Raw genomic sequence first — 12,222 nt, forward strand, 5'->3', positions numbered from 1 at the left:
CAAAGTTTGGTTTGGGTCCGATGCCAACCGGACCAGTATACAGATACTTTTGATTAAGGTTGATTCATAATGAAATTGCTAAATCTGATTGAATTTTCATTGCCTTTATCGTTCCCATTACCTCAATATCGTTTATATCAATATTTTTGATATGTGGACAGTTCAGCCCAAAATACACTTATTTTTTAATTGCATTACGTCATTCATTCTGATTAACTAAATGAGTATTCAATAAATAAAAAAATGTTAAATGTATGTATGAGATTTCAATGTGCTACTTTGTTTGAAATCAATTAATCTTTTGTTTAGTGAGAAATTACTTAAAAAATTAATATTTCCCATTCAAATAATCAATTCTAAGAAACAAAGATGCTAAATTATTGCAACTTCTAGATGGAAAAAGCGAGTCGGACTCAGTAATATCAAATTTGGAAACGGAAGTTAATCTAATCAAAACCGCATCAACAAAACACAGAACATAATGAACACACTGTAATTTGTCCAACCTGTGAGAACAAATTAGATCCATTTTGGTATGACATTTTATAACAACAAATCTGAAGGTGGTCTAATTTTGCTTTGTATGTCCAAAAATGTCACATAACTTACTCTACGTGATACCTGGGTTATCTATTCATTTTTTGCAGCACTTGTCCGCCTCATTAGGATCAGCCTACAGTATCTACTGACTTTGGTTAAGATTTGGGGTACACGATGGCAAGCCATGCAAGCACAGGGAGAACAAACACTTTGGACATATCCACTCTAAATGGCAGACTTGCCTCCAAGATGGTACTTTTAGTGTTCGGTATTTAAATAAGTACTATTGTAAAAATGTGCTACTTTGCTACTCACCCAAACCTAAATGTAATATAGCCATTTAGTCAATTAAGTTATCGACAAAAATGAGGCTACAGTGAAGGGAGTCACAAATATAGAGCAGTATGATTTTTTTAAAATGATTGTTTCATTTTTATTGGTAATTGTCATACAAAAGGAGTTTTAAGAGCATAAATGTCATAGCAAAAACAGTAACACGGTCACATTCACGCACACACGTCCACAGACGTCGCATCACTCAGCATTATACAATTTGGCATAGTTCATCCAACGATAAGAGAGAAATATTCTCAACACGGGCTGTCAGAGATACACTGTTACAATCAAGATATAAAAACTCCACTGGAGTAAACGAGTCAACAAAACCATCATCACGCAAAACCAGATAAAAAAAAAGGCTGAATGGTGAATCACAGTCAAAGCAAATGGAGATAAGAGAGAGCTGTGGCTTTTACAACGTCTCCATCAATATGATGAGACATTGAGGAAGGAGCACGGCTGGAAATGTATCTCCTGTGAAGTGAAGGCGGGTAAGAGTCTTTTTCTACCAGGGCCTCCACACTGCGCCGCCGTTGTTCTCCCGCAGCCTGGTGCCTCTGCTCGGCGAGCGCACCGGAGAGGAGCCGCAGTCCCTCCGGACCATCTCAGCCCGCAGTGAGGCCCCCGTGCTGCTGGGGCCCGCGGAGAGGAAGTGCAGCGAGTCCCTCCAGCAGTGAGAGTAACCCCGGCTGTACTCGCCGCTACTCGTACCGGCGGCGGGCTGCAGCTGCTGCCTCAGGAAGCTGACGGTCATCTCCAGGATGTCGGCCTTCTCCAACTTGGAGTTGGGCTCTTGTTTGTGGAATTCTTTCTCCAGGATGAGCTTGAGCTGCTCGATGCAGCTGTTGATGCGATCCCGACGCATTTTCTCCACGGCGGGCTTTCTCAACTGAAAAGGGGAAGAGAGGAGACGCGGAGGTCAGCATATGGCCGTACTGTAATATGGTTGCACTCATTCACTGCCATTGACGGTTATAGACGTCAAATATTCATTTGAACTATTTCTATTAGTTTAATATTTTTTTACCTTTTTGTTAACAAGAGTATGAAAACCTATCATTTTTTATTGAACTTTTAGAAAATATATAAAATTTGTGATTAAGTTAACTCGTGAAGTCATGCAATTAATTACGATTGAAAATTTTAATCGCCTGACGCTCCTAATTTTTAATTAAAAAATTTTTTTTAATCGCATCAGGCTATTAAAAATTGTAATTGTAATTAATCGCATGACTTCAATAGTTAACTCATGATTAATCATAAACGTTATATCTGTTCTGAATGCACAATAAAAAAAGATCTAGGTTTTTATACTCTTGTTAACAAAAGTGGAACAAATTTTAAACTAATAGAAATAGTTCAAATTCATTTTTGACGTCAATAGCCGTCAATGGCAGTGAGAGTTAAGCAACAAAACAAAATACTGTATGTCTATTTTATGTGTCTTGCTAAGCTGATTTTTTTTTGGAAAAATATCAGTACCAATATTGCAATTTTTCTTCACTTTTAAATTAAAGCATTTAACAGATACATTCAATTTGTTGCTGTAAATGTAATCGTGCAATCATTGTAATGATGTGATATACATTTTACATGTATAAAGTTTTCACATCATCATAACGTTACTCGAGGGAATCCATAGATGACCATCACCTCTGCTAGAAATATTCAGCATAATGTCGTCATAGAATTAGCTTGTTCAATTATTTCAATTTATCTGCAATATCACAAAAAGTTGTCTCCAAGACTTACTTTGATGTTGTCCCTCTCTGAGATCCCGACGTGCTGCACGAAGGCGAAGTTGGAGGAGCAAGGTGCCATGTCTACGCAGGTGTAGAGGAGAAGCTTCTTCTATGACAGTAGTGTCAGCTCTGGTGTCTGTGCAGGGCTTGCTCCTCTTTTTATAGCTTCTCATTAGCATAACAAAGGCCTGTGGCTCAGGCCGGGCTGGGGTTCCCACACTCTGACCAGTGGGACTCTCAACACAACAATGGAAGAGGCATCAATAACCCAGAGGTCATGTATCTGTGCCGGGCATGTTTCCCAAGATAAGCAACGAGTGATAAAGCAGGGCACAGTAACTCATCACCGCACATTTATGGACAAAATGCAATTTTGGAGAGCTCAAAATAAGAGGAAGTGAATTGGGGTTGCGGCTTCAAAGACGACTTTGCTGCAATTAAAAGGCCAAATGTCACTGCACTAAAGCAATATAGAGTGCAAGTGAGGCACACAAACAGGAACAGTGGACACGTAAAATGTTCCTGGGGAACAGGTGGCATATCATGTTTATTATAAAATAAACAAAAAGATAGTTATGAAAATTAATGCTATCTATCGATCTAACGTGTAAAATGTACGATTTCTTCAGTGCTAATTCTCATCAGGGTTGTGGGTGTGCTGTAGCCTATCCCACCTGACTTCAGGTGAGAGGCGGGGTTATACTCACTGGACTGTTCGCCATTCCATTTATAATTGTTTATTTTTATTCTATTTTTTACAGTAAATTAACAAATTATCTAATAACATTAATTAAAAATGTTCAGGCATATATCAATATTATTTGTCGTAATAATATTAGCATTTTAGTATTTACAATATGTCAAAGAAACATTTAACGAGATCAATACATATAAATAAAAAACGGAATAAATACTTTTTAATGAATCAATTTATAGATAAATAATAGAAAAATAAACAAGTTGAATTAATTCAACAAATATGACAGGCCTACTCCAATGTGAGCTGTATCATAGAACGTGGCCTGCGGGTCATACACACTTGGCCCATCCGTGGTTGATATTAGTGTACCTATTTTAGTGGCCAGTGATTGTATTTGCATCCTCTATTTGCCTCTAATAATTTTATAGGGTCTTGGATAGTCCCTGTCTAGACCTTATATTGCATGATAATAATATTTGCAGCACTAAAAGAGCGGTGGCACACTTTGGCTGCAAGCCATGTGGCAACAAGTGACGTGTCAGATTAGTGTCAACTTAATGGCATTGTTAGGGCTCCTCACAGGGAGCAGTGCTGTACTGCTGTAGTAATGGAGTCGCCCCCCAGATGTGAGTGTGTGCTGTGAGTAGGCCTGTGCGCCCACTTTCCCACCAGTTCCCAACATCAGGCTCAATGCACCACAAAAGCCCCACGCCGCTCCTCCCTGCTCCACTGGGAATTTTAATTGATCTTTTGTGGTTGCAGGGCAGAAGCACACTTGCGCGCGCACACACATGCAGACACACACATAAAACCTCTGCACCATCTGCATCAAGTCAACTGTCTTCACTGCAATGACCCCAAAACTATCGGTCTACCTACCATCTTCCATCCCACTCTATATCCATCCATCCATCCATCCAATCATCTTTTCTTCTATCCATCCATATATCTTTCTACCATAAATCTGTCTGTCTGTCCAGCCGTCATCCATCCATCCATCCATCCATCCATCCATCTATCTATCTATCTATCTATCTATCTATCTATCTATCTATCTGTCCGTCCGTCCATCCGTCTATCAATTGTCCATCCATCCATCTGTCCATTCATCATCCATCATCTATCATAAACCCACCCATCCACCCTTCCATCCATCCATCCGTCCATCCATCTGTCCATCCATATATCTTTCAATCAATCAATAAATCAATCAATCTATCTATCTATCCATCTATCTATCTATGTATCTATCCATCCATCCATCCATCCATCTATCTATCTATCTATCTATCCATCTGTCCGTCCGTCCATCCGTCTATCAATTGTCCATCCATCCATCTGTCCATTCATATATCTTTCAATCAATCAATCAATCTATCTATCTATCTATCTATCTATCTATCTATCTATCTATCTATCTATCTATCTATCTATCTATCTATCTATCTATCTATCCATCTATCTATCTATCTATCTATCTATCTATCTATCTATCCATCTATCTATCTATCTATCTATCTATCTATCTATCTATCTATCTATCTATCTATCTATCTATCCATCTATCTATCTATCTATCTATCTATCTATCTATCTATCTATCGACAGATTCTCAACATAAACACGTCTTTCTCCTCAGCGTGTGCTCCAGAAACACAGTAGCTTCATTATGTGTCGTGTTCTTCATGTCTTTCCCATTGCTTGGTTGTCTTGTTTGTGCCTTCCAGGGATCTTTTTTTTTTCTTCCTCTTTTTTTGCCCACAAGTGTTTGACGACAAGTCCCCCTCCCACTTATGAGCTTCGGAATTCCTGCCATAAAGTGCGGCTGGTCGGCGGCAGAGAGCGTCTTCCCGTCAAGCCGTCCCTCTGTGAGTGCGCTGTCTGTGGTTTCCCACAGTCCGCCACCATTCAGCAGGGCCCCCGGCCAGGAACAAAAGAAGTGTGTCTTGTTACACATCACATTAGCTACGGTGTTTGATCTCTTGTTGGAGGTGGGTGGTGGGCGGCGGGGAAACGGGAGGCGGAGGGGAGCTGGGGCCTGCGAGGGCCATCTGGCTCAGCCAACGAGACCCTGAGAAAGTCCCAGGAAAGGATTGCCACATTCCACACACAAGTTGTACACACACAAATAGTTGTGAAAGACTTTAGAGGCACTTGACACATAATTCAAGCACGAGACAGCACGCCCCGACCTCCACAACACAAGCGGGACACGAGGGAGGGGCCGGGGGTCGCCACATGTCCGCCAAGCAGATGAAACTTCTTGGCAGTGGACACCTGCAGTGAAATCAAGTACGTGGGTGCAACTCATTTACATTTGCATAATTTGGGAAAGGGGATTTCTATAGTAAAAATCTTTCACCATTAATGACGAGCACTTGACTGCCAACTGGAAGCAGCTCACATGAATTCAAATGAAGTTTTAGCCCCCTCATGTTTTTAGGAACACGTTTTAACCATCTCATTGCATTCTTTCAATATTGACAGCAGTCACGAGCTTGTGTCAATTTTACCAAACATCTGAGGTAGGCTCCAGTTCACCCACAACTCTCATAAGAATGATAGAAAATGGATGGATGGGTCACTTTGACATTACAGGAGGGTTTATGTAAAATGTCTCAGGGTTGGGGGGATTCAGGTCCAGAAAGTAGAAACCCAGAAGCCAAAGGTGCTTCTATTCAACAGGTGGAGACAAGCTTGTTTAACCGCCAGTTGAGTGGAAGCACCTGTGGATAAAGCCAATCTGTGGCGTGGTTTTTACTTCCCCAACCCCCAAGAACAATACAAAATGATGTTAATGCAGTGATTGCCAACCATACGTTATGAGGGCTCATCAGGTGCACCATGGGAAATGATCCTATTTTACCTTAATATGAAAATGATGGCAAATAATGTACCTGTGTATCCATCTGTTGCATTGTAGCGGAATAATTGCTTTAGGTTCAACTAAACGGCACAATTTCACACTGATGAAGTAAATGGAGTAAATGGAGGCTAGATTTTATTTCCTGTTGTAAAATAAAAAAAATAAAAAATCCATTAGTTTCATTCAATTTTAAGAAAAATGCTTTGTTGGGATGCATTGGTCTTTCTTTAAAATGATTTGTCATTGTTTTTGTTTTTTTAAATGTAGGTTATATCAAAAGTACTAGTGGTATAGGTACATGGTGTCGGTGACAAAAGAGTTGAGTACTCGTACTGCTATCGGTCTAAAAAAAAACTGGAACATCCGTAATAATAAAAATATAATAATAATATATATATATAATAATTGAAATACAAACATTACCCAGATAAGTGCTTTGTGCGTTCTCTTCAAATGCATGACACTTTGTGGAATAAATACATGAATATATAGGATTTGCAAAACTTCATCTGAAGCTCTTTATTTATTTTCTTCTCTGGGAAGCACACGTCATTCCTTTTCAAAAGGCATTCAAAGTAGAACATGACATCCATTTTGAACAACACAATTGACACTCCCACGAAAATGTGGTGACAAACATAAGGCTACATAGTAGCGCTAAATCAAAATAGGATTTACAGCACGAGTGAATCCATAGGATACAGTACAGGATGCTTAAGTGATACACGGTATCAAAAACGAAACAATTCTTGAATAAATCTAAACCCAACTTGGGTGCCATGTCACAGTCAATACACACGATCACATGGTGACCACACATGCCGTTCAGTAAAACCTGAACCTCATCAAATCCTCCCAAAGGAGTACTGGCCACGCAGCAGCTATTTGGCCACACGGTGACCCAAAAGAAATCGACTTCACAGAGTCTTTAACTTGTGGCTTGCGCTCCTCTTTCAGCGTCTACCAGGGCCTCCACAGAGTCGGGCCGGCACCCTTTCCGCACCTGAGCGGTGAGGCCGGGGGTGACGGGGTGCTCCCGCTGGACCTGGCCTGCAAGTCCCGGAAGTGTCCGAGCAGCCGCCTCTGAGCCGGGCTCTGGACCTTGCAGTGGGACAGGAAGCTGACGGCCTGGTGGACGCAATGTGCGTAGCCGTTGGAGGAGGACGAGCAGGGGGGGGAGGAGGAGGGGGGGCCGCTGCTGCAGTTGCTGCCAGCTCCTCAGGTAGCACACGGCCATCTCCAGGATGTCGGCCTTCTCCTGCTTGGAGTCGGGCTGCTGTCGGAGGAACTCGGGGCCCAGCAGGGACTTGAGCTGCTCGATGCTGGTGTTGATGCGGTCTCGCCGCAGCTTCTCCACCAAGGGTTTCCTCAGCTGAAAGAAGACAGCAAAAAAATTGAGTCTACTGGCGTTGTTGAAAGTATTTGCGACAACACGTGGTTGGTTTCAAGAGAGACACCAAGCGAGGAACGAGGTTTACCTTGTGAGCTGAAGTCTCCTTGGAGAAGTGACTCGGTCCACAAACGGCAGGAGCCATGGTTGCAGGTCTGCTCGTTCTCCAAATGTGAGCTGCCTTCCTCTGTGCCTCCTCCCTGTATTTATACACGCCAATCTCCATATGAATGTGTGGGGCTCAGGCTCAGCGGAGGTTCTCACACTCCCCGAGCCAATGGGAAGGCCGGGAAGGGCTCAGAAGAACGCAGGGCTGCCACATGCTCAATGAAGTGTTTATGGCCCCGGGGACAATGGAGCGTGTCTCCGGGGAGCAGGTGGAGGGATAGACTGAGAGAGAAAAGAGCCCGGGTGGGGCGCTGGAGGAGGGTGGGGGAGCGGGACGGAGGGTATCTGACCCACTGCTTGTGTTGATATGGGAAAGTGGTGACCCTCCGAGGGAAGCACGCCGCACTCCCGTGATGTAATCATATACAAAGTGAATCTGACAGTGTGCACACGTGGCCCCCCCCCCCCCCCCCCCAAAAAAAAAAAAGAAATAAGAGAGTTGGTATATGAGGCTGTGGCTCTCACACGTTTCACATAAAGTATCTCCTACAAAATATTTTGTGATTTCTGTTTTTGCTAAATGCAGTTACAACAAAAATAAATTGTTTTTCAAGTATGAAAGTCTACGCTCTAAAAACAGTTGGGTCAAAAGTAACCCCAATTATGGATCAAAAATGGACCAATCCCCCTTATGAGTCAATTTGACCCAATTTTCTGGGTTGTTTTATACAATTTGACCCAAATTTTTGACCCAAGTACAGGATCTGACCAATATTTATGAGTTGTTTTGCGCTGAAAGACCCATTTCATAACTCAAAGTTGAGGATCGTTTTTTAGAGTGTATAATATGATTGTGAGGTCGCATAAAAAGAGTTCTGTTTTGATGACACGAAACTTGACTTGGATCTGTCAGTTAAAGACTTGTGACTTGGATTGGTTATAATTACAGTACATACAGACGAGATCAACAGGCCAATACTGTAAAATAATTGCTTGACCTTATTGGTCTTCTGAATCTTAATCATCGATTTTTACCGCAAGACTGCACTATATTATACTATGTCATAAAGATAAAAAATGCCATTCATTTTCAATCTCCTTTAAAACGACGTCACTCAGAATTAAGATGAGAGATCCTAAAGAGAAACGTTTGCTGAGACTTGAGCAGAAAGAATAAATACATAAAAAAGTATTTGATTAAATGTTTCTGCAGTTTATATTGCACTGTATGTTCAATTATTTTTAAATTTGCAAACATTCTCATGTTAAACATAATGACCCGTTTGTATTTTATTTTAATCTAGTCAAGGGGAAATTCAACTAAAGTGGATTGAAAGATGATCAAAAATCTATCATATACAATTTCATTCATTGGAGAAGATTTTTGGGGTAATTGCAGACTTAAATGCACAAAACGCAGACAGAGTGTAGTAAATGTCATATCAGCTGCCTTTTGTCATTGGACATCAACACCAAATCAGCGTGAGAACAACGCACACTGACTTAAATGTGTCAGTGGGTCCCTTTGAAGCGCTGTGTGTGTGCTCGTACTTCACAGTAGACGTCAATGTGTAAACACACACAAAGTGTCCACACACTCCCAGCACAAGTTCACACATCCGACGCACTCCTGCCCGCTCCAGTGTTCCCACGCTCTGACACACTTCTACACTGACACACGCACACACACAGATCCTGCTATAATGTCTTCCTCTTTCATGTATTTGCGTTCTTTTTTAAGTCACCGGTGTGTACGTGTAGATCAATACTTGGACTTTTGTGGAGGTGCAAACCTTTTTAATATTAAAACCCCTTCAGACCCCATAGATGGTTGCAGTGGACATGACATATTTGCATGTCTAAACCAATAAAACGCATAATTTGGATGATGTCAACAATCGCAAGTCGATTTGCATGATGTTCATGTTAAAAATGTTGCATATACTGTAAGCACTCTCCCTTTTTTTCCTTTTTTTTTAAAATTAGTGCACGCTTGCTACGGTTGCTGCAGCATGACGTCACCGGCGAGGTGAGAAGGGGCTCCTGGGTAGTGGCATTGAAAACGCACAGTTTTTTGGTGCAGAGTAGATTGGAGTAGAGTAGAGTAGAGTAGAGGGTGGTTAGGTTTGAGTAGTTTGGAATTGTAGAGTACAGGTAGAGTACCTGGTAGTGTAATGTACAGTAAAGGGTAGATTACTAGATAGAGCCGGGGTGTCAAACTCATATTAGCTCAGGGGCCGCATGGAGGAAAATATATTACCAAGTGGGCCGGATCGGTTAAAAAAAAAAAAAAGGTATACAACTTAAAAACAATTGCCGTCAATTATACGCGGATTTTGGCTATTTGTGGACTAACTCTAAATGACGGAGCTCGACTTTAATCATATTGTTCCAAAAAATAACACGAATGCAAATAGAACGCGGCAACACTTTGCCTATATGAGTTCCAACCGTGTTAGATCTACTATTTGCATATATATTGTTCCCAGAATGCATTGTGTGACGCAGTTAATGAAGTTATAAGGGTGTTAATCCTTGTCATATGTATTTGTGCTCCCAGTAATTGAATTTGTGTCATATTTAGCACGTTTGTGTCGGTCTATAATTTTTTTAAACAAATTGCTCATCTGAGGACTGCTTGTGAAATTACAAATGTATATGTTTGGGTTGTGGCCGGCTGATTAATTGGTCCGACGTTACAATATTTTTTTTTACTTTCCAAAATCGTCTCGCGGGCCGATTAAACTCCTTCTGTATGTTTGACACTCCTGGAGTAGAGGGATTGGGCAGAGTAGAGTAGAAAGAGTTTAGGGTGGTGCATGGTAGAGGACAGGGTAGGATAAAGTCAAGTAGGTGAAAGTACAGGGTGCAGTAGGGTAGAGCAGATTAGAAGATCGAGTAGAGGACAGACATAGTAAGGTAATGTAATGAAGAGTAAATTAGAGGGTAAGGTAGGATAACGTATCTTAGAGCAAGGATATTTAGGGCAGTGGTTCTCAAACCGAGGACATTTGGAGGCTGCAAGCCATAATTTGGAGGTCAGCAAAATAATTTGCAATAACTTTTTGCTGTATCATTTAGTGTACCACTAATCAAATCTCACCTTTGGGCCAATTAAAATGTTCGATATGAACGTGATGTGTCATCACATACAGGCGTTTTATTTGAATTTTGATGTTAGTTTTTAAAACAAAATGCTTATTATGAAATATTTTTCTTATAGAATATAGTACTATTTTTTAGAGGGTGTAGGCATGCCTTTGAAATAAAAGTCATGAAGTTGAATTTTTCTTCCTTCCCTCAAACAAATACAACAACTTTATATTGGAGGAGGCACATTGGCATAAAACTGACATTTTGTCCCGACAAAACAAAACACATCTTGAAAATATGACTTTGTTCTGATTACGTTACATTTTTTTCTGTAAAAAAAAAAAAAATTAAAATATATATATTAAAAATATATATATCTATATATATATATAGATATATTATAAAAAAAAAAAATATATATATATATATATATATATATATATATATATATATATATATATGTTCATTTGGCATTAGGGGAGGGGGTCTACGAAAAAAATTCTCAATTGTACCCAAAAAGTTTGAGAATCCCTGATACACACACACAAACACACAACACACGCACACACAGACAGGTTGCAGCTGGCCACGTCTCGTTCACACGCTTCTGTCCCTGCCTTGTGCTGAACGTGGGAGATGAGGTGCTCCCGAGCTTCCCACACTACAGTGTTAATGACACTGAGGCCGCCCGCACAAAGGAAGTGTGCCCTATTCAACAGAGATATTGAGTGAACCAACGCCCCCACCCATGCACACTCCTCTCTCTCTCTCTCTCTCTCTCTCTCTCTCTCTCTCTCTCTCTCTCTCTCTCTCACACACACACACACACACACACACACACACACACACACACACACACACACACACACAGAGGAACACAAACTTGCTTCCAGGCACACCATCTGGACTCATGGTAGCTATTGTCAGTTTGGGAGATGTTCACCGTGTGAACTGGAGGCTGAAATAGAGACTGAGAGATTACACTTTTCCTGTGTGCGTGCGTTGTGTTCTTAATGCATGTTTAGCAATATTTGCTACAAATTTCATGAATGTTTAAAAAGTCAATGCAACATTTTAAGCCTAAGCTATGTTGCGGGTCAAATTGACCCGTTTGAATCATTCTGTTGTGTTTGTTTCTTACCAAACGATGTTCAATGTTGGGTCAATGTGAGCCACTCTTCATCAAAATAGTATATAACACAAGTAGCAATTTCTAAATCTAGATTTTTTTTTTTTTTTAGAAGATGTAAAAATAAGGCTAGCAGAGTAAGTTTAATAGTAATTTTAAAATCATTACACCAGTTGCAAAAATTGATAAGTAATTACCTTTTCAAATGAAGAGTAAAATCGGGTTGATTTAACCTTTCTGGATTACCATGACCATTATAAGTGAGAATTTGCACAGACATAAAAAAAAAAAAACATTTTAGCTGGCAGTATGATA

The 12,222-nt window shown here is 40.6% G+C and overlaps 2 protein-coding genes across 2 annotated transcripts; both read right to left on the bottom strand.

The window, feature by feature from the left end:
- Positions 1-945: 945 nt before the first annotated feature.
- her12 (hairy-related 12) lies at positions 946-2,739 on the bottom strand. The gene is made up of 2 exons (XM_077580407.1): positions 2,632-2,739; positions 946-1,768 (listed from the first exon to the last, which is right to left on the bottom strand). The coding sequence occupies exons 1-2, from the start codon at positions 2,698-2,700 to the stop codon at positions 1,385-1,387; spliced, it is 453 nt and encodes a 150-aa protein (XP_077436533.1). The 5' UTR covers positions 2,701-2,739; the 3' UTR covers positions 946-1,384.
- A 3,952-nt stretch (positions 2,740-6,691) lies between these two features.
- On the bottom strand, positions 6,692-7,739 carry LOC144058323 (transcription factor HES-5-like). The gene is given in 3 exon segments (XM_077576730.1): positions 6,692-7,378; positions 7,380-7,559; positions 7,666-7,739. Coding segments are annotated over 3 exon segments (468 nt in total). The 5' UTR covers positions 7,723-7,739; the 3' UTR covers positions 6,692-7,147.
- Between the last annotated feature and the right edge of the window lie 4,483 nt (positions 7,740-12,222).

The sequence above is a fragment of the Vanacampus margaritifer genome, chromosome 1 (genome assembly GCF_051991255.1).
Source record: "Vanacampus margaritifer isolate UIUO_Vmar chromosome 1, RoL_Vmar_1.0, whole genome shotgun sequence".
Lineage (NCBI taxonomy): Eukaryota > Metazoa > Chordata > Actinopteri > Syngnathiformes > Syngnathidae > Vanacampus > Vanacampus margaritifer.